The following is a 22,646-nucleotide window of genomic DNA, read 5'->3' as shown; positions in this document are numbered from 1 at the left end:
GAACAAGAACAGGATAAGGATGCCGTTTAACACGGCTCCTATTTAACATTGTGGTGGGAGTCCTAGCTAGAACAGTAAGGCAAGAAAAAGAAAGAAAGAAAGAAAGAAAACTGTTCCTACTTGCAGATGATATGTTACTATACATAGAAAACCCAAAGGACTCCATGAGAAAACGACTGAAACTAATAGAAAGATTCAGCAGAGAAGCAGGATACAATATAAACATACAAAAATCAGTTGGATTCCTACACACTAATAAAGAGAATGATGAAAAAGAAACCAGGAAAACAATACCATTAAAAAAAATAAAATACTTGCAAACAAATCTAACCAGTGGTGTAAAAGACCTATACAAAGAAAACTACAAAACACTACTGCAAGAAACCAAAAGAGATCTACATAAATGGAAAACATATCATGCTGATGGATAGGTCGACTCTACATTGTGAAAATGACAATTTGCCCCAAAGCAATCTACAAATACAATGCAATCCTAATCCAAATACCAACAACATTATTTGAAGAGATGAAAAACTAATCTTTAACTGTATATGGAAAGGGAAAAGGCCCCAGATAAGTAAAGCACTATTGAAGAAGAAGAATAAAGTAGGAGGATTTGCACTACCTGACCTTAGAACCTACTATACAACTACGGTAGTCAAAACAGCCTGGTACTGGTACAAAGACAGATACATTGACCGATGGCAAAGAGTTGTGAGCGATGGAAAAGAGTTGTGAGCCCAGATGGAAATCCAGCCACCTACAGTCACCTGATCTTCAATAAGGGCCCAAAGTCCATCAAATGGGGAAAAGACAATCTTTTTAACAAATGGTGCTGGCAAAACAGGATGTCCATCTGCAAAAAATGAAACAGGACCCATACCTCATACCATATACAAAAACTAATTCAAAATGGATCAAAGATTTAAATATAAAGAAAAAACTATAAAGATCATAGATGAAAAAATAGGATCAACTCTACAGGCCCTGATGCACAGCATTAACACAATACAAAGCATAACTAACAATACACAAACTCCAGAAGGTAAGCTAGATAACTGGGATCTTCTAAAAATAAAACACTTATAGTCATCAAAAGACTTCACCGAAAGAGTAAAAAGAGAGCCTACAGACTGGGAAAAAAATTTTAACTATGGCAAACCTACAAAGGTCTAATCTCTAAAATGCACAGGAAAGTCCAACACCTCTATAACAAAAAGACAAATAATCCAATTAAAAAGTGGACAAAAGAAACGAACAGACACTTCACCAGAGAAGAGATTCAAGCGGCTAACAGACATGAGGAAAATGCTTGAGGTCACTAGCCATCAGAGAAATGGAAATCAAAACCACAATGAGATACCATCTCACCCTGGCATTACTGGCACAAATTAAAAAAACAGGAAATAACAAATGTTGGAGAGGCTGCAAGGAAACTGGAACTCTTATGCACTGATGCTGGGAATGTAAAATGGTACAACCATTTTGGAAAATGATACGGTGCTTCCTTAGAAGCTAGAAATAGACATACCGTATTACCCAGCAATCCCACTCCTAGGAATATATCCTAGAGGAATAAGAGCGGTCACATGAATCGATATATGTACACCCGTGTTCACTGCAGCATTGTTTACAATAGCAAAAAGACGGAAACAACTTAGATGCCTGTGGACAGATGAATGGATAAACAAACTTTGAGACATACACACAAAAGAGTATTACACAACGATAAAGAACAACGATGAATCTGTGAAGCATCTCACAACATGGGTGAATCTGGAGGGCATTATGCTGAGTGAAATAAGTCAATCACAAAAGGACAAATATCGTATGAGACCACTACTATATAAACTTATGAAAAGGTTTACACACAAAAAGAAACAATCTTTGATAGTTACGAGGGAGGGGAGGGGTGGGGATGGAAAAACACTAAACAGACAATAGATAAATGGTAACATTGGTGAAGGGTAAGACAGTACACAACACTGGGGAACCCAGCACTACTTGTACAAGGCAAGGCCATGGAAGCTCCATAGACACATCTAAACTCCCTGAGGGACTTAATTACTGAGCTGAGGGCTATGGGGACTGTGGTCTCTGGGAATATCTAGCTAAACTGAACTAAAAGAAAAGGAAAGAAAACAAAACTTCATCATTTGCCCCAGGCAGCCACTGATTTGATTTTATCCCTACAGATTAAATGGCCTCTTTCTGAATTTCATATACATAGGAATTTATGGCATCTAATCTTTTGTGTCTTTTGTGCTCTTCTGCTTCGCATAATGTTTTCGAAATTCATCCATGTAGTTGTAAGTATTGGTAATTTATTCCTTTTAATTTTTGAATGGCTATAATGTGATGATGAGCTTTTAATTTTTTGTGTGTATGTTTTTTGTTGTATATGTGCATATTTTTCTATTGAATATATGCCCAGGAGTAAATTTATTGGTTCACAGGGAATGCCTATATTCTAATATAGTAGATATTACCAAAGAGATTTTTAAAACTCAGGAAAATACATACCCGCAGGCAGTGTATGAGAGTTCTCGTTTCTTCCCATCTTTACCGACACTTAATAGTGACAGTGTTTTGATTTTAGCCATTCTGGTGGGTGTTTAGTGGTATCTCATTTCTCTGAACTTCCCTAAAGATTAATGAGTTTGAGTATCTTTTCATATGTTTACTGGCCATTTATATATATCCTTCTTAGTAAAATGTCTGCTCATTCCTCTTGTTCATTTTCTGTTAAATTGTTGATCTTTTTCTTAGGGATTTACAGGAGTTCTTGAACTATTTTGAATACCCTAGATCTTTATTTTGGGTTACTCTTTATGTTACATTTTGAGAATATCTTCTTGCACTTTGTGACTTGCCTTTTCACTCTTAATGGTGTCTTTTATGACAGAAGTTTTAAATTTTAAAGTAGTCTTTTTTTTTTTTTTTTTTTTTACCAATCCTTCTCTTTACAGTTAGTGGTTTTTATTATTTTTTTGGTTAAATCTTTCCTTACCCCAAGGTTCTGACAATATTGTTCTATGTTGTCTTCTAGAGGAGTTCTAAACCCAGTCCAACCTAGATGGTGCAAATAGTTAATGTGGCTGGCTGTTAACCAAAAAACTGGAGTTTCGAGTCCACCCAGAGGTGACTTGCAAGAAAGGCCTAGTGATCTACTTCTAAAAATCAGTCATTTAAAACTCTATGCAGCACAGTTCTACTCTGACACACATGGGTATCTTCTAGAAATTTTATTGTCCTTTTTGATTGTGCAAATTTATCACATATAGAAATAGTTTTTGTATTTGGCATGATGAAGGCACAACCCAAATATTTGGAAAGTAAACAAGAAACTTCTAAATAACTCATGGGTCAAATTGGAAATCACTAGAGAAATTAGAAAACATTTTGAATTACATGGAAGTGGAAAGATGGCATATTAAAATTAGTGCTATGCAGCTAAGCAGTACTTAAAGGGAAATATATGGCATTAAACACTTATATTACAAAAGGATAAAGATCTCAAATCAATGATCTAAGCTTACAACTTAAGGACATAGAGAAAGAAGTGTAAATTAAATTAAACCCGAATCAAGCAGAAGGAAGGAAATAACAAAGGTAAGAACAAAAATAAATGAAATTGAGAGCAGAAAATCATTGAAATCAAAAGCTGGTTATTTGAAATACTATATCAAATAGATAATCCTTTAGTCAGAATAATCAAGGGGGGGGGAGAAGAAAAGAAATTATACAAAATAAAAATATCAGGAAAGAAAGAAAGGATACCACTACAAATTACTGCAGATATTAAAATGATAATAATGGAATATTATAGAAAATTCTATGCCCATTAATTTTATACCTTAGAGAAGTGGATAAATTTGTAGAAAGACACAACCTGCCAAAGCTCACTCACAAAGAAACAGATATCCTGAAGAGTCCTATCTATTAAAGAAATTGAATTTTGTAGTGAAAACACTTGTGACAAAGAAAATTCCAGGCTTTACTAGCTAATTATATCAAACACTTATGGGAGAAATTATGGTAATTCTCTACAAAATCTTCAAGAATATAACCAGTTTCTGTCAATTCAATTCTGACTCATTTTGACCCTATAGGACAGAGTAGAACTGTCCCATAGGGTTTCCAAGGAGCAGCTGGTGGATTTGAACGGCTGACCTTTTGGTTAGCAGGCAAACACTGAACCCCTGCACACCAGGGCCCCACAGAAGAGGAGAAAATCGTTCTCAACTCATTTTACGAGGTGAGCATTGCCCTTGTACAAAGACGTTACAGATTAATATCCCTCATGAACATAGACACGAAAGGCTTTTAATTATAGATTTAATTTCTTTAATAGATGTAAAGCCACTAAACATTTCTAATAGTCTCATACCGGTTTTGGATAAGTTGTGTTACCGAAAGAATTTTTCTATTTCATTAGCAAAGTACAGTTGATCTTCATTATTCACCGATTGCCTATTTGTGAATTCAGCTACTTGTTAAAATTCGTTTGTAACTCCAAAATCAACACTAACTGTGCTTTCAGGACTATTTGCAGACATGCACAGAGTGACGAAAAATTCAAGTCACCTGAGGCCGAACAAGATGATACTTCCTTATTTCAGCTGTCATAACGTAAACAAGTTTTGTTTTGCAATCTCTTTAGTGCTACAAGGGCAGTTGGGTAGTAGTGAGAGATTCGCCTACCCTGGGAATCTTTTCAAAACATTTATCTTTTCACAGTGGTACTCTACTTAAAGACCAATGATGACTTTTTTTGCCCACACGAAAAAGTTTAAACTCCAGCATTGCTAAGATATCAGGACATTCATAGTCTGGTCTCTGCTTACGTTTATGGTTTCTTCAACCATTTTCCTTCACCCCAGGACTACTGTCCATTCCCTAAACAGGCAATGATCTAGTTTCCATACATGAGTTTTTCTCCATACCTACTTTTCCTGAAAGTATAGTCAGTTGTGATCAGTGGGTGCCATCAGTCATTGTTCCAGGATTCTTAGACAAATTGTCCTAGAGACATCCTGTAATTACTTTGTCTTTAATGAGTTCCTCCAGGATCTATACTGCTCTGGGATCCAGGGCCCCTAGGGTCCAGGGAAATTTAAAACAGGAGATGCAAGAACAGATGGTGTAGACAGACACAGACTCCACACACCTATAGTGAATAAAGGAGAGCAGAATCTTGGGCCAGGGTCCTGCAGTCACCCTCAGACACACTGGGTGAGTTGGGCAGGAGGGTGAATGAGCTGATCCCTTAGTGTCCTTCCAATCTGAGAATCTCGATGTCCCAGGTTGTATGCTATTGGTTTGCCATGGGTCGGAATCGACTCAATGGCAAAGGGTTATATACTGCAGGATAGTTTTTTGGGTAGTATAGCCCTTCTCTCTACCACCTTTCTGCCTCCCAAGACCTCCTCACATTCTAGAGATTTTTTTTATTAATGTTCACCAGTTACAACCTCTTCGTTAATGATAACATTCATAAATATTACTTACTATGCAATGTGTTCTCCCAAAATTATATCATTTCAGCATAATGATAGCTCTGTTAGGTAGGCATTTAATACAAGAGATCTGAAGCCTTTTCTGTATTTTCACATTACTCAGGGAGCTTCAGAAACTTTGCCCTGGCTTCCTTCTCAGAGATTCTGAATACATTTATCGGAAGGGGTCACCTATCTGTATTTTTTTTTTTTTTAAAGCATTGTATGTCAAGGTGTGGTCCATGGACCAGCAGCATTGGCATCACCTGAGTGCTTATTAAAAACGTATGACGTATAGGCTCAGAATCAATATCTTAACAGAGTCACCAGGGTATTTGCATGAACATTAAATTTTTAGAAGCACTACCCTGAATGATTCTTATGTGCAGCCCAGGTTGAGAACTAACTGATTTAATATGTGTAGGAAATGAGAAGCTCATATACCTCCTCACTGGCAGCACCTGGAAGTGATATCTCCCTTGTCTGTGATCCTTAATCATATTCTTGACACCAGAGATGGAGGCCACTCATTTACCAGGGAAGCAAAATTCTGAGAAAACAAGTGTTTTCTTCCCAGTATAATGTCAGCACATAATAGCCAATATGAAAACTGTTAACGCCACTGGATTAAATAGTATCAGCAGGGTGAAAAGCCCAGCAGTTGGACTCACCATTGTCTTTTCAGTGAGGAGTTTCCTGTATCCCTTAATGCTCTTTCTTGCTTTCTTTGTCAGTTTTTAGGCACATTGAGGTCTGGTTATCTGGGAAAGAACTCAAGTGAGGGTTTCAGAGTAGAAATTATCTTTGTTCTTTCTGCTTCTCCCATAATGTCTAAAATTCCCCATCAGACTACTAATCACAATAATAAAAATAACATCATGTAGATTCAAACATAAGGGTGTTTAGACCGAGTTATTTGCATTAGTGAATAGCAGTTTTTCTGAGGTTCTCTGATATTTTTCATGGGTATTAAATTACATCCATGAAGTCTGCAATACAGTGTCAAAATTTAGTGCTAAATGGTTAAAGCTAATAAGTACTTGTTCTGGAAGAATTTAGTAGAAGTAGTTATTCTGACTTAATGAGAATGTCTGATGCCTTTAAATTTGGAGTAATTTATGTCATAACTGAATGACAGCCAGTGAATGCATATGAAACACTGGCTACATGCCAGGTGTTATGTCAGGTGCTGATGCTACAGCAGTCAAGAAAGCAGACATGGCCTTTCCTGCATGGAGTTTACACTGTGGTAGAGAAAAAGCTAAAGTAATTCCAAGTGTATAGAGTACTCTTGGGACAAGTACAGAATGCTGTGGAAGCACAGCGGTGTGTCCTGACTTAGTCTGGGAGACAGAGAATGTTTAGTTGAATAAGCGACATGTAATGTTATACTTGAAGACTAAGTAGGGCAAAGGTAAGTGAAGGGGGAGCAAAGGGAAGAAGGTGCGAGGCAGGAGGAACAGCAAATAAGAAAGGCTGAAGGCAAGAAATGATGACTCTGAATTCCCACATTGCTGAAGAGTGGAGTGCAAGTGTCACTTTGTGGCCAGATGAGGCTGTGAAAGTAGGCAAGGGTCAGGTCCTGAAGCACATTTTGTGCCTTGAAAGGAACTTTGCCTTAATCTTAAAAGCAATGAGAAGGTACTAAGGAGCTTAAGCAGGAGAGACAGATGACCAGATTCTCATTTTAGAATGCCGGAGGGTGAATGACGGGATTGAAGGAGAGTAAGCCTGGGAGCTGGGGGATGTTCCTGCAAGAATTGTCCAGATAGGATATGACGTCAGCCTGGGCTAGGGGAGTAGTGGTTGGGATGAAGAACGGATGAATTAGAAAGAGAATTATGTGGCAGAACCTGCAGGCTTGACAGATTGGTTGTTGATGATGAGAGAAAGAAATTAATGGAAGAACACTCTCAAATTTCTGACTTGATCACTTGGATACCTTTTACTGAGACACGAGACACTTGAGGCAGTGCAGGTTGGGAGGCGTGAAGGTTTGGATCATGAATTTAGTTTGGGATCTGTTAGGTTTAAGATGCCTGTGATATAACCAAGGGAAAATAAGCAACTGAGTATACAGTTCCGAGATTACATGGAAATGTATGCCATAGAAGCAGATGAGATTTTAATGGGGTATATGTATAAGAGAACCTTGTTTAGGAAATAACACTGGGGACATCATATGTAAGGTACTGACAGAGCAGAGTAGAGTTCGGCTACCAACCAGAAGGTCGGCAGTTCAAATCCACTTGCTGCTTCTTGGAAACCCTATGGGGCAGTTCTACTTTGTCCTATAGGGTTGCTATGAGTCAGAATTGACTTGGCATCAACAGGTATGGCACAGAGCAGAAGCCAATTACACTCACTGAGAATGAATGAAGGGCCAGGCAAGTAGCAGAAAAAACAGACCATTGGTTATGTCACAAACTAAGAGGTATGAGTGTTTTGAAAGGAGGGCATAATGTTATATATTATAGAAAAGTGAAAAAAAGTCATTTTTGATTATTGAGATTCTGATTATAGAAATTGACATTGTTATGATGAGGGAAAAATAAAGTATCATTACAGAGCATCTAACAGACCACATATCACAGAAATACGTTTATTCCTCTGGTCAGGTTTTTAATGAACACTATTGTTTCTTCCTAGTGATGTTAGCAACAGAGAATGTCAGGAAAGAATCAAACCACCATCTTTGAGTTCATCCTCCTGGGCCTGCCCATTGATCCAGAGCAGCGAATCCTGTTCTATGGCCTGTTCCTGGCCATATATGTTACCACCGTCCTGGGCAACCTCGTCATCATAGTCCTCATTCGACTGGACTCCCACCTCCACACAACCATGTACTTCTTTCTCAGCAACTTGTCCTTCTGTGATCTCTGCTTCTCCTCAGTCACAATGCCCAAATTGCTGCAGAACATGCAGTGCCAAGTCCCTTCCATCTCCTACACAGGCTGCCTGGCCCAGACATACTTCTTCCTGTTTTTTGGTGACCTGGAGAGCTTCCTCCTTGTGGCCATGGCCTATGACCGCTATGTGGCCATCTGCTTCCCCTTGCACTACACCACCATCATGAGCCCCCAGCTCTGTCTCTCCCTGGTGGCACTGTCCTGGGTGCTGACCACGTTCCATGCCATGCTGCACACCCTGCTTATGGCCAGGTTGTGTTTTTGTGCAGACAACTTGATCCCCCATTTTTTCTGTGATATGTCTGCTCTACTGAAGCTGGCCTGCTCTGACACTCAAGTTAATGAGTTGGTGATATTTATCACAGGAGGAGTCATTCTTGTTGTCCCATTCTTACTCATCATTATGTCCTATGCAAGAATTATCTCCTCCATCCTTAAGGCCCCTTCTGCCAGGGGCATCCGTAAGGCTTTTTCCTCGTGTGGCTCCCACCTCTCCGTGGTGTCACTGTTCTATGGGACTGTTATTGGTCTCTACTTATGCCCATCAGCTAATGATTCTACTATTAAGGAAACTGTCATGGCTATGATGTACAATGTGGTGACCCCCATGCTGAACCCCTTCATCTACAGCCTGAGGAACAGAGACATAAAGGGAGCCCTGGGAAGAGCCTTTCATAAAAAGACATTTCCCTTCTATCTATGATGGTAGCACTTGGGATTTCATATTTTTTTTTTTTTATCCAGTAGAGATGCTGATATTTCAATATTATTTCAGACTTCTTTTTTTGTTCATCATAGAAAGTTCTATTAAAATGAAATACTGCAGAAATATCTAATAATAGAAGAGAGATAAAGTGGAGCTATCTTGTTGAACTAAGAAGTGGTTCTCAGTGACCTCCTGGCAAAGTCTTCCTTTTTTGTCACTCCCAGATGATCCTGAAGGAGCATAGTTTTAAATGATCTAATTGCCTCCAGCTGTTACATCACTAATTTATTATATGTTTTTTTTTAACCAAAACTACTCGAAATAATATTCTGTCCTCCAAGTCAATACTGACTAAAACCCAAACATCTCAGCCTCTCAGCACCCATCTTCTAAATTCTGTTAATATCTTTTTCTGTACAAGTGTTTGCATCATTCTGTCTCTTAAACTTTTTACCCCTGGTTTATTTTTATGTCTACATCATCTTTCTGCCATGATATGAACATGAAAGGAACTTTCCAACTCCTTTATTAGAATGGTTTATTTTGTCTTTACCTGGGAGCTAACTAATACCTAACCAAAAACCCGTTGCCATCGAGTTGATTCCAACTCATAGCTACCCTATAGGACAGAGTAGAACTGCCCCATAGAGTTTCCAAGGAGCACCTGGTGGATTCTAACTGCCGAACTTTTGGTTAGCAGCCATAGCACTTAACCACTATGCCACCAGTGTTTCTAACTAATAAGTAGGGGTCCTAAAAACTACTCCCTCAGGTATGAGGAAGGAAGCCAAAGCCCCCCTCCCCCACCAAAAAAAACCGGTTACTGTTGAGTCGATTCTGACTGATAGCGATCCAGAGGCTGGTAAACAACCACAATCTTTAAGGATGCCTCTCTCTTTGTTGATATTTTATAATTTATCGACAAAAGTTGACATCTATAACCTCTTCTACCCCTATGAAGGTTGCACAAAAGGAAATATTATCACTATTTTTAAGTTTGAAAAAATACAGAATTTGATGACTGACTTGTCAAGGTCCCAGAATGGGTTAGTATTGAGCCTACTTAAGATCCCAGACCATCCGATTCAGGAGTCTGTTCTCATTTTCCCTCATCTGGAAATAATAAGAAGGGTAATTCTTGGCTCCACGTACTGGGGTCTAGGTTTCCAGCCTTGCTCCAGTTGCATCTTTATTGCTTTCCTTATTTGATGTCTCCAAATCCATCATTTCAATACCCTTGTGTATTTTTTTGACCTCCAAATCTCCATCTGCAGCCAAGGAAGGCCTTTCTCCAGATTCTAATTTTTATTCTCATCTTTCCAGCGGACATCTCTACTTGATGATCTATAAGGTCTTCAATCTTAACATGCACAAAACTGAACAATTTGTATTTCCTCCCAAGCCAGCTCTTTTTCCATATTTCATGTCTTGATTCATGATGTTACCTTCCACTTAGTTACCCAAAGAACTTGCTTTCTCTGTGCATTTCCAGGAAGGGATTATTGTTCATGCAGTGTTTCTTTTTTTTAATTTAACATTGTTTTCTGGTTTATTTTAATATTCTGTATGTGTTACTTAAGGTGTACTATTTAGTATAATGAATAAACTCTGACATGTAAAACAACAAAGGTTTTTCTTGGTCATGTAAAATCCAGTTGGCATTGGCGTGAGGGGCACTATGTTTCATGCTGTGAGGCTAACGGAGGCTCTGAGTTCTTCAACATATGGTTATTAAGGTTGCCCCAGGTACTGGCATTCACCCCGAGGAACACAGAAGGTAGAGGATCACATGGCATGTTTTTAATGGACGAGGCCTGGAAGTGATATACATCACTTTGACCTTCATTTCATTCTCCAGAATGCAATCACATAACTCATTGTAGTTGCAAGGGAGAGGGGCTGAGAAATTATTTGTTCATAAATTATTATACTCAAATCTATGCTACAGAATAGAAGCATGATTTTTTTTTGAAATAGGATTTTATTATGCTTTTGGTGAAAGTTTACTCAGCAAATTCGGTTCCCATTTGCCAATTTCTATATAAATTATTCAGTGACATTAGTGACATTTATACCATGTGTCAGCGTTCTCTTTAATTGTGTTCTGGTTGCTCCATTTCCAGTGCTCTAGTTTCTCTGCCCCCTTATCTTCTCATTTTTGCTTTAGAGTAATTGTTGACCTTTTGTTCTCATATAGATGGTGTCTTAATTATCTAATGCTGCTATAACAGAAATACCACAAGTAGACAGCTTCAACAAAGAGAAATTTAGTCTCTCATAGTCTAGGAGGCTATAAGTCTGAATTCATGGTGTCAGCTCCAGGGAAAGGTTTTTTATCTCTGTTGTCTCCAGAGGAAAGTCCTTGTCATCAGCCTTCCCCAGTCAGAGACCCTGTGTCCAAAAGATGTGCTATTCTCCCGGCTCTTGTTTCTTGGTGGTATGAGGTCCCCCTGTCTCTGTGCTCACTTCTCTCTTTTGTATCTCAGAAGAGATTGACTTAAGACACAATCTCACCTTGCAGGTTGAGTTAACATAACTGTTGCTAATCCCACCTCATTAACAACAAGTAGGATTTACAACACATCAGAAAATCACATCAGATGACAAAATAGTGGACAATCACACAATACTGGGAATCATGGACTAGCCAAGTTGACACACATTTTTTGGGGGGGGCCACAATTCAACCCTTAACAGATCGTTTTACTGGAGCAACATAGTCATGGGTAATATCCTTTATTTTGTGTGCCAGTCTGTTATTTTGCTAAATGGTGATGTCAGGCGATAGTTTCGTTTCAAAGTATAAAGAGCATGTGAGGGAAACAGTCTCAGGGAGTCAGGAGCATGAACTTTTGATGTACACTTAGGTGTATTGACCACATTAACTCAGAGGAGTTTCATAAAGCAACTGCAAAGTCTAAAAAGGTGGGGCTACATAATTTGTTAATTTATTGTTCAAACATATTATAATTTACATGGTTCCGTTCAATTTTACACATTAAAAATTTTTATTTGAAATAATTATAGACTCACAAGAAGTTTCAAAAATAGTTTCAAAAGTTTCAAAAACAGAGAGGTCTTTTGAATCCATCACCCATCTTCCCCCAATGATAACATTTTATATAACTGTATTATCAAAACCAGGAAACTGGCATTGGCACATTACAATTAAGTTGACTACAGACTTGGGTTCTACCAGTTTTTACATGCACCGATTCCTTCTTATATGTCTTTGTGTACAGTTTATGACATTTTATCACATGTATAGGTTTGTATAGCCACCACCAAAATCAAGATACTGAATTGTTCCATTACGACAAAGGAACTCTCTAGTGTTATCTCTTTGTAGCTCAAACTAGAATATGTTTTCAGAGTGAAAGGGGCATAAAACAGCAACAAACTAGGACTGTCCTGGGCAAACTGGTATATACGGTCATCTTGAATTCACCTTACATAAATGTAAATCTATATGCTTAAGAAGCAATAAGAGGTGGAGCCAAGATGGCAGACTAGTCAGATGCACTAAGCCATCCCGCTTCATCAAAGACCTGAAAAACCAAGTAAAACAGATGCAGACATCAATCCTAGAACTCTGAACCTTAAATGAAGGGATAAATATTAGATTGGAAGTTACTGAGTAGAAGAAACTGACAGAAAATGGGGAAGGAATAGAGATATGGAGCGGCGGTTCCTGACCAAACAGCATGATTCGCATTCCATGTTGGAATAAAGCCAAAAACCCTGCACGCAGAAAGACACCTCCATGGAATTCTCAATAGCAGATAGAGGTATGGCATGGACATACCCAGGAATAAGTAAGACCATGTTTGCTGGCTGCGGCTCAAGGAGAAGCCCAGACTCTTTCACCCGGTAACCACAGAAACAAGCTCCTACAACATCTACCCCTCTGGTGAAGAGTGGCTATAACCACCCCATCTCATAGCCACCCCGACTGCTGGGAACCAGAGTACAAACCCACTCTACTGCCTTCCTCAGTCTAGCCTTGTTACCCTTGCTTTTGATGCCCTTCAACCTCTTTCCTTCCCCCACTGTCCATGGCCCCAACAGGCCCCTGCCCAGGCCCTAAGCCCCTTCCTGCCAGCTCGAGACCCCTGCTACAGCCTGCAGCGGCACCCAGGGATACCAGCCTGGACCCGAGGGCACTACCCGCCAGCGCAGACCCCTCCTACCACCCACTGCAGCTCCAAGGGAACCTTCCCTGAACCCTAGACCCTTTCCCACTGGCTCAGGACCCCCTGCAGACCCAAGCATCCCACTCCAGCCCCTGGCCTGGTTCATGCTGCAGACAAATGACCCATCTCTGCTTCCCTATTCCTGCTGGACCTGTCCTGCTGCACTGTAGATTAGCAACTGGCCCGGCATACCAGAACAAGGTGGTGAGAATTATCATGCCCACAGAGGAGTGAGCAACAAAGCACACCCAGCCCAACCACCCAGACAAAACCAAACAAAACAAAAAAGCAGGATGAATCAAACAAACCTACAATCAATAAATAAAGAAACTAGTACCTGAATGTCTCAGATGTAGCAGCCAATATCAAAACATATTTTAAAAAAGGACAAGTTGGCTCCATAAGGGACCAAAATAAAGCACCAGTTAAACTTTAAGCAGAAGAAAAGGCACTGGAACTACCTGATAGGCAATTCAAAAGTCTAATATTCAGGGATCTCCAAGAGATTAGGAAAGAAATCAAGGACAATGCAGACAAATTCATGGAAAACAAAGACAAACTAAGCATAAAAAAAAATTGCCCAAATCAAGGAAAACACAGACAAAGCAATAGTAGAATTCGGGAAAATAATACAGCAACAAAATATCAACATAAGTAAAAAAAATTAGAAATCATAGAAAAACAGCAAATAGAAATCCAAAAGATAAACAAGAAAATTTCAGAAATGGACAACACAAAAAAAGGCTTTAGGACCCAATTTGAAACAATGGAAGATAGAACCAGTGAAATTGAAGACAAATCCATGGATGCCACTTTGTTAGAGGAAAATTCAGAGAAAAGAATGAAGAAGAATGAAGAAAACCTAAGAACACGGACAAAAACTGACACTTTATCGGAGTTCCAGAACAAGGGGAGAAAATGGGAAACACAGAAAGGGTCATTGAAGATTTGCTGATAGAAAACTTCCCTAATATCATGAAAGATGAAAAGCTGACCATCCAAGAAGCTCAACGAACCCATATAGGATAAACCCCTAAAAGAAAGTCACCAAGAGATATCATAATCACACTCGCCAAGACCAAAGACAAAGAAAGAATCCTGAAAGCAGCTTGAGAAAAGCGAAAAGTCACATATGAAGGGGAAAAAATGAGACTAAGCTCTGATTACTCTGCAGAAACCATGCAGGCAAGAAGGCAATGGGAGGATATGTATAAAATCTTGAAAGAAGAAATGTGCCAACTAAGAATTATTCTCTGGTTCAGATACGATGGTGAAGTTGACATTTCCAGATAAACAGAGATTAAGGGAATTTGTAAAAACCAAACCAAACTTAAAAGAATTATTAAAGGAAGTCCTTCAGTTAGAGAGTCAACAACATCAGGCAACAACCTGAATCTAGGACACAGATCAGTGTCATACAAATTCCAACCTGCATAATGAACTCTCAAGAATAAAACAAAACTAAAAGATTCCAAATGGGCAATTAAAGATGTCAATCTTAAATGACGACAATGTCAGAACAATAAAAGGGGGAACATAAAGTGTAGATATAGAACTTTCAAATGGAGAGGAAGTGTCTTAGCCCAGGTTCTCTAGAGAAGCAAAGCAAATAGACAGAGAGAGATGGAGAGAGAGAGAGAGAGGGGGAGAGAGAGAGTTATACTAAGGAAAAGGCTCATGAGGTTGTAAAGGCTGGAATGTCCAAGTCTGTGGGTCAGGCTGGGGGCTTGTCCTGATTCATGTAGCCACAGGGGCTGGCAAACCAAAGACTGGCAAGTCAGGTAGCAGGGTTCTAGCTCACAGACTGAGAAGACTGATGAATCCCAAGATCAGCAGGCAGGATGGCAGGTAAGCTGCTAGCTCAAGTCCCAAGATCCAGAGGTCAGATGAACAAAAGCAGCTGCAGGATTCAGTATGAGTAAAAGCCCACGAGCCTTTCCAGAATGTCCACCTATATTGGATACAGGCCACAATCCCAAGGAAACTCCTTTCAACTGGTTGACCACTCACAGCAGATTCCATCATGGAGGTGATCACATTATACCATGTCTCATCATGGAGGTGATGAGATCATTATACAACTGCCAAAATACATCATAACTGCCAAACAACTGAGAATGATGGCCCAGCCACGTTGACACAAAACCTTTATTGTCAATATCAAACAATAAAAGACTGGATCAAACTTAGGAAGATAAGGGTAAATTTCAAGGTAACCACAAAAAAGTCAACAAATGTACTCATCAAAATAAGGAAGAAAAACCTAAAGTCTCAGTAAACACAAAATCTACAATAATGAAAATAAATTTCACAAAGAAAAGGAACTCAGCACAGGAGAGTAAGAGGAACAAAGAAAACGGCAGTACCACAGAAAAAGGCACTACAAAATCACAGCAGTAAACTCACACCTATTGATAATCACACCAAATGTAAAAGGCTTAAATGTACCTGTGAAGAAACATTGTGACAGCAAGGATAAAAAATAAAAAGACCCATCAATATGCTGTCTATAAGAAACATTCCTTAGACACAAAGACATAAACATATTAAAAATCAAAGATTGGAAAAACATATATCAAGCAAACGTTAACCAAAAAAGAGCAGGAATAGCAATACTAATCTCAGATAAAAAGGACTTTAAAGCAAAATCCACCATAAAAGACAAGGAAGGACATTATACAGTGATTAAAGGAATGGACCATTGTGATGACACAACCATAATAAATATCTATGGATCCAATGACAGTGCTCCTAAACACATAAAACAAACTCTAACAGCATTGAAAAGAAACTGACAGTTCCACAATAATAGTAGGAGACTTCAACACACCACTCTCGGTAAAGGACAGGACATCTAGAAAGAAACTCAGCAAAGATTCAGAAGATCTTAAGACCACAATCAACCAACGTGACCACAGAGACATATATAGAACACTCCATCCAACAGCAGCTAAATAAACATTCTTTTCCAGTGCACATGGAACATTCTCCAGAATAGACCACATCTTAGGCTTCAAAGCAACCTTCAAAAAATCCCAAACATTGAGATAATACAAAGCATCTTCTCTGATCAAAAAACAATAAGAGAGTGATAGAGACAGAGAGAAAGAAAGAAAAAGAGAGAATGGAAATGAACTATGAGTATTTCATACGCTGTACAAGAGATTAGTGTTTAGAGATACACATTTTTTTCTTTATATCACAGACCTCTAAATACAATGCATAAATTTCATCTGGGGCTCAATGAAAAAAGTATTAGCTGTGTGAAGCACGAAAGAAACACTGGCTGTCTGACTTACTGATAAACAATATGTCATCCTATAATGGGTCAGTTTGCTAAAGTCTTTTCAAGGTAATCTTGAATATATGAAGTTTTTACCTAGCATGCTGGTTTTAGAACCTCAACCACACCTAGTCTAAAACTCCAGTCTATTACAACCTGGCTGGTTGCTTCAAGACACGGGCCCAGTCTTTTGCTCTCCAAGCATTCTCCTTCTCTTTCACACACTTCTTCCCACAGGGTATAAAAAGTCTACGTATATGCAGGATAAATAAACCTTTAAACACATTTTAGTGTGAGTTGGCTGTGGGTTCCTAGCGTAAATGGGGTTAGAGTTGGGAAAGCTTGTTAAGACATAAGAGAGGGAGGAATGGGGACATGCTCAGCCTAAGAGAAGTTGTGGCATTGTACAAACTGTTCCCTTGTCTATATTGAGGCTAGAGTCTGTTAAAGCTGACTTAACAAATGTATGTGTGACTCATTCTCCACTTTATTCCTGTGACTGTGGTGGTTGTGGTGGTGATGTAACACCTGTCCTTCGAGTGGCAATAACAACCATTCCAATGAGGCAGTACAGTGCTCTCTTCAAAGTGTCCACCTGCAGACAAGTGTAGAATCAGTACTTTCCTACTGTTTATATGTAACCCTTTTTGTGATCACGTAATGGTATCTTTTAAAAAAATTTCTTGTTGTTGTTGAGAATATACACAGCGGAACATATACCAATTCAACAATTTCGACAGGTACAATTCAATGGCATTGATTACGTTCTTCCAGTTGTGCAACCATTCTCACTCTCCTTGTCTGTGTTGTTTATTCTCCGTTAACATAAACTCACTGGCCCCTCAGTTTCCTATCTAATCTTTCCAGTTGCTGTTGTCAATTTGGTCCTATATATAGTAGATAGATCTTAAAAGATCACAATGCCCAAGACAGACATTCTTTACTAGTTAAGCGAAACTATTGTTTGTTACCTTTTCTTCATTTGGCATTTGCTTGGATGCTGTAAACCTTTGACTGGTTTCCTTAGTTGACTCCATCAATTTCTGCTTGGTTTTGGCTGATTTTTTTGTAGGGAAAAGGGAGCATGCAGCTGCTTATGTTGCCTTCTTGCTCTAACTCTTCTTACGTATTTTTCAAATAATCTTTATTTAAATACAATTTATATACAATAAAGTGAACCCCTTTTAAGTGCACAGTTCAATGAGTTTTGACAAATGTAAACACCCATGTAACTGTAACCACAATCCAAGTGTAGAATGTTTCCATCATCCTACAGTTCTCTTGTGACCATTTGCAATCAATACTTCATCCTTTAAATGATAAACATCAGAGCAGAAATAAATGAAATAGACAACAGAAAAATAATAGTCAACAAAACCAAAAGTTGGTTCTTTGAAAGGATCAACAAACTACTGGCCAAATTGACAAAAGAAAAACAGTAGAGGATGCAAATAACCCAAATTAAAAATGAAATGGGGCACATTACAACAGACCCAACTGAAATGAAAAGAATCACAACAGAGTATTATGAAAAACTATATTCCAACAAATTTGAAAACCTAGAGGAAATGGACAAATTTCTAGAAACACATTACCTACCCAAACTAACACAAAATGATGTTGAAAATCTGAAGAGATCCATGACAAGATATTGAAAAGGTAATAAAAACCTCCCAACAACAACAACAACGAAAAAAGCCCTGGCCCACATGGCTTCACTGGAGAATTCTACCAAACATTCAGAGAAGTGCTTACACCATTACTACTGAAACTATTTCAGAACATAGGGAAGGAATACTTCTGAATTCATTCTATGAAGCCAACATAACCCGGATACCAAAATCACACAAAGACACCACTTGCACACACAAAACAACCAATATCTGTCATGAATATAGATGCAAAAGTTCTCAACAAAATTCTAGCCAGTAGAATTCAGCATCATATCAAAAAAATAATACACCATGACCAAGTAGGATTCATATCAGGTATACAAGGATGGTTCAACATTAGAAAATCAATCAACATAATCCACCACATACATAAAAGAAAATAATCAAATGATCATCTCAATCAACACAGAAAAGACATTTGACAAAGTCCAACACCCATTCCTGATGAAAACTCTCAATAGAATAGGCACAGAAGGGGAATTCCTCAACATAATAAAGGGCATCTATACAAAACGAACAGCCCACATCATTCTTAATAGAGAGAGGCTGAAAACATTCCCCTTAAGAACAGGACCAGGACAAGGATGCCGTTTATCACTGCTCCTATTTCACATTGTGGTGGGAGTCCTAGCTAGAGCAATAAGGCAAGAAAAAGAAAGAAAGAAATAAAACTGTTTCTACTTGCAGATGATATGATACTATACATAGAAAACCCAAAGGACTCCATGAGAAAACGACTGGAACTAATAGAAAGATTCAGCAGAGAAGCAGGATACAATATAAACATACAAAAATCAGTTGGATTCGTATACACCAATAAAGAGAATGATGAAAAGGAAACCAGGAAAACAATACCATTAAAAAAAATAAAATACTTGCAAACAAATCTAACCAGTGGTGTAAAAGACCTATACAAAGAAAACTACAAAACACTACTGCAAGAAACCAAAAGAGATCTACATAAATGGAAAACATATCATGCTGATGGATAGGTCGACTCTACATTGTGAAAATGACAATTTGCCCCAAAGCAATCTGCAAATACAATGCAATCCTAATTCAAATACCAACAACATTATTTGAAGAGATGAAAAACTAATCTTTAACCGTATATGGAAAGGGAAAAGGCCCCGGATAAGTAAAGCACTATTGAAGAAGAAGAATAAAGTAGGAGGATTTGCACTACCTGACCTTAGAACCTACTATACAACTACAGTAGTCGAAACAGCCTGGTACTGGTACAAGGACAGATACATTGACCGATGGAAAAGAGCTGTGAGCCCAGATGTAAGTCCACCCACCTACAGTCACCTGATCTTCAACAAGGGCCCAAAGTCCATCAAATGGGGAAAAGACAATCTTTTTAACAAATGGTGCTGGCAAAACAGGATGTCCACGTGCAAAAAATGAAACAGGACCCATACCTGACACCATATACAAAAACTAATTCAAAATGGATCAAGGATTTAAATATAAATATAAATAAAAAACTAACAATACACAAACTCCAGAAGGTAAGCTAGATAACTGGGATCTTCTAAAAATAAAACACTTATAGTCATCAAAAGACTTCACCAAGAGAGTAAAAAGAGAGCCTACAGACTGGGAAAAAATTTTTAACTTTGGCAAACCTACAAAGGTCTAATCTCTAAAATGCGCAGGAAAATCCAACACCTCTACAACAAAAAGACAAATAATCCGGTTAAAAAGTGGACAAAGGAAATGAACAGACACTTCACCAGAGAAGACATTCAAGTGGCTAACAGACATGAGGAAAATGTTTGAGGTCACTAGCCATCAGAGAAATGAAAATCAAAGCCAAGATGAGATACCATCTCACCCTGGCATTACTGGCACAAATTAAAAAAACAGAAAATAACAAATGTTGGAGAGGCTGCAAGAAGACTAGAACTCTTATGCACTGATGCTGGGAATGTAAAATGGTAAAACCATTTTGGAAAATGATATGGTGCTTCCTTAATAGACATACCATATTATCCAGCAATCCCACTCCTAGGAATATATCCTAGAGGAATAAGAGCGGTCACGTGAATAGATACATGCACACCCGTGTTCATTGCAGCATTGTTTACAATAGCAAAAAGATGGAAACAACTTAGATGCCTGTGGACAGATGAATGGATAAACAAACTTCGATACATACACACAATGGAGTATTACACAACGATAAAGAACAATGATGAATCTGCGAAGCATCTCACAACATGGGTGAATCTGGAGGGCATTATGCTGAGTGAAATAAGTCAATCACAAAAGGACAAATATCGTATGAGACCACTACTATATAAACTTATGAAAAGGTTTACACACAAAAAGAAACAATCTTTGATAGTTACGAGGGAGGGGAGGGGTGGGGATGGAAAAACACTAAACAGACAATAGATAAATGGTAACATTGGTGAAGGGTAAGACAGTACACAACACTGGGGAACCCAGCACTACTTGTACAAGGCAAGGCCATGGAAGCTCCATAGACACATCTAAACTCCCTGAGGGACTTAATTACTGAGCTGAGGGCTATGGGGACTGTGGTCTCTGGGAATATCTAGCTAAACTGAACTAAAAGAAAAGGAAAGAAAACAAAACTTCATCATTTGCGCCAGGCAGCCACTGATTTGATTTTATCCCTACAGATTAAATGGCCTCTTTCTGAATTTCACATACATAGGAATTTATGACATCTAATTTTTTGTGTCTTTTGTGCTCTTTTGCTTCGCATAATGTTTTCGAAATTCATCCATGTAGTTGTACGTATTGGTAATTCATTCCTTTTAATTTTTGAATGGCTGTTAAAAATAATGTCACGATGAGCTTTTAATTTTTTTGTGTATGTTTTTTTCTTGTATATGTGCATATTTTTGTATTGAATATATACCCAGAAGTAAATTTATTGCCTCATAGGGAATGCCTATATTCTAATATAGTAGATATCACCAAAGAGATTTTTAAAACTCAGGAAAATACATACCCGCAGGCAGTGTATGAGAGTTCTCGTTTCTTCCCATCTTTACCAACACTTAATAGTGACAGTGTTTTGATTTTAGCCATTCTGGTGGGTGTTTAGTGGTATCTCATTTCTCTGAACTTCCCTAAAGATTAATGAGTTTGAGTATCTTTTCATATGTTTACTGGCCATTTATATATATCCTTCTTAGTAAAATGTCTGCTCATTCCTCTTGTTCATTTTCTGTTAAATTGTTGATCTTTTTCTTAGGGATTTACAGGAGTTCTTGAACTATTTTGAATACCCTAGATCTTTATTTTGGGTAACTCTTTATGTTACATTTTGAGAATATCTTCTTGCACTTTGTGACTTGCCTTTTCACTCTTAATGGTGTCTTTTATGATAGAAGTTTTAAATTTTAAAGTAGTCTTTTTTTTTTTTTTTTTTTTACCAATCCTTCTCTTTACAGTTAGTGGTTTTTATTATTTTTTGGTTAAATCTTTCCTTACCCCAAGGTTCTGACAATATTGTTCTATGTTGTCTTCTAGAGGAGTTCTAAACCCAGTCCAACCTAGATGGTGCAAATAGTTAATGTGGCTGGCTGTTAACCAAAAAACTGGAGTTTCGAGTCCACCCAGAGGTGACTTGCAAGAAAGGCCTAGTGATCTACTTCTAAAAATCAGTCGTTTAAAACTCTATGCAGCACAGTTCTACTCTGACACACATGGGTATCTTCTAGAAATTTTATTGTCCTTTTTGATTGTGCAAATTTATCACATATAGATCTATAATGCCTGCAAATGGTTTTTGTATTTGACATGAAGAAGGCACAACCCAAATATTTGGAAAGTAAACAAGAAACTTCTAAATAACTCATGGGTCAAATTGGAAATCACTAGAGAAATTAGAAAACATTTTGAATTACATGAAAGTGGAAAGATGGCATATTAAAATTAGTGGTATGCAGCTACTTAAAGGGAAATATATGGCATTAAACACTTATATTACAAAAGAATAAAAGTCTCAAATCAATGATCTAAGCTTACAACTTGAGGACATAGAGAAAGAAGTGTAAATTAAATTAAACCCGAATCAAGCAGAAGGAAGGAAATAACAAAGGTAAGAACAAAAATAAATGAAATTGAGAGCAGAAAATCATTGAAATCAAAAGCTGGTTATTTGAAATACTATATGAAATTGATAACCCTTTTGTCAAATGATCAAGGGGGGCAAAAAAAGAAATTATACAAAATAAAAATATCAGGAAAGAAAGAAAGGATACCACTACAGATTCCTGCGAATATTAAAATGATAATAATGGAATATTATGGAAAATTCTATGCCCCTTAATTTTATAGCTTAGATAAGTGGCTAAATTTGTTGAAAGACACAACCTGCCAAAGCTTACTCACAAAGAAG

General features: G+C 38.0%; 1 protein-coding gene across 1 annotated transcript; it reads left to right on the top strand.

The window, feature by feature from the left end:
- The first annotated feature begins 6,922 nt into the window (after positions 1-6,922).
- Positions 6,923-9,282, top strand: LOC135228046 (olfactory receptor-like protein DTMT). Its single transcript, XM_064270400.1, has one exon. It carries the CDS (start codon positions 8,166-8,168, stop codon positions 9,108-9,110), a length of 945 nt encoding a protein of 314 aa, XP_064126470.1. The 5' UTR covers positions 6,923-8,165; the 3' UTR covers positions 9,111-9,282.
- Positions 9,283-22,646: the final 13,364 nt, after the last annotated feature.

This window comes from Loxodonta africana, chromosome 18 (genome assembly GCF_030014295.1).
Source record: "Loxodonta africana isolate mLoxAfr1 chromosome 18, mLoxAfr1.hap2, whole genome shotgun sequence".
NCBI lineage: Eukaryota > Metazoa > Chordata > Mammalia > Proboscidea > Elephantidae > Loxodonta > Loxodonta africana.
Note: the sequence above shows the minus strand (reverse complement) of the source record. Positions and strands in the feature narration are given on the sequence as shown.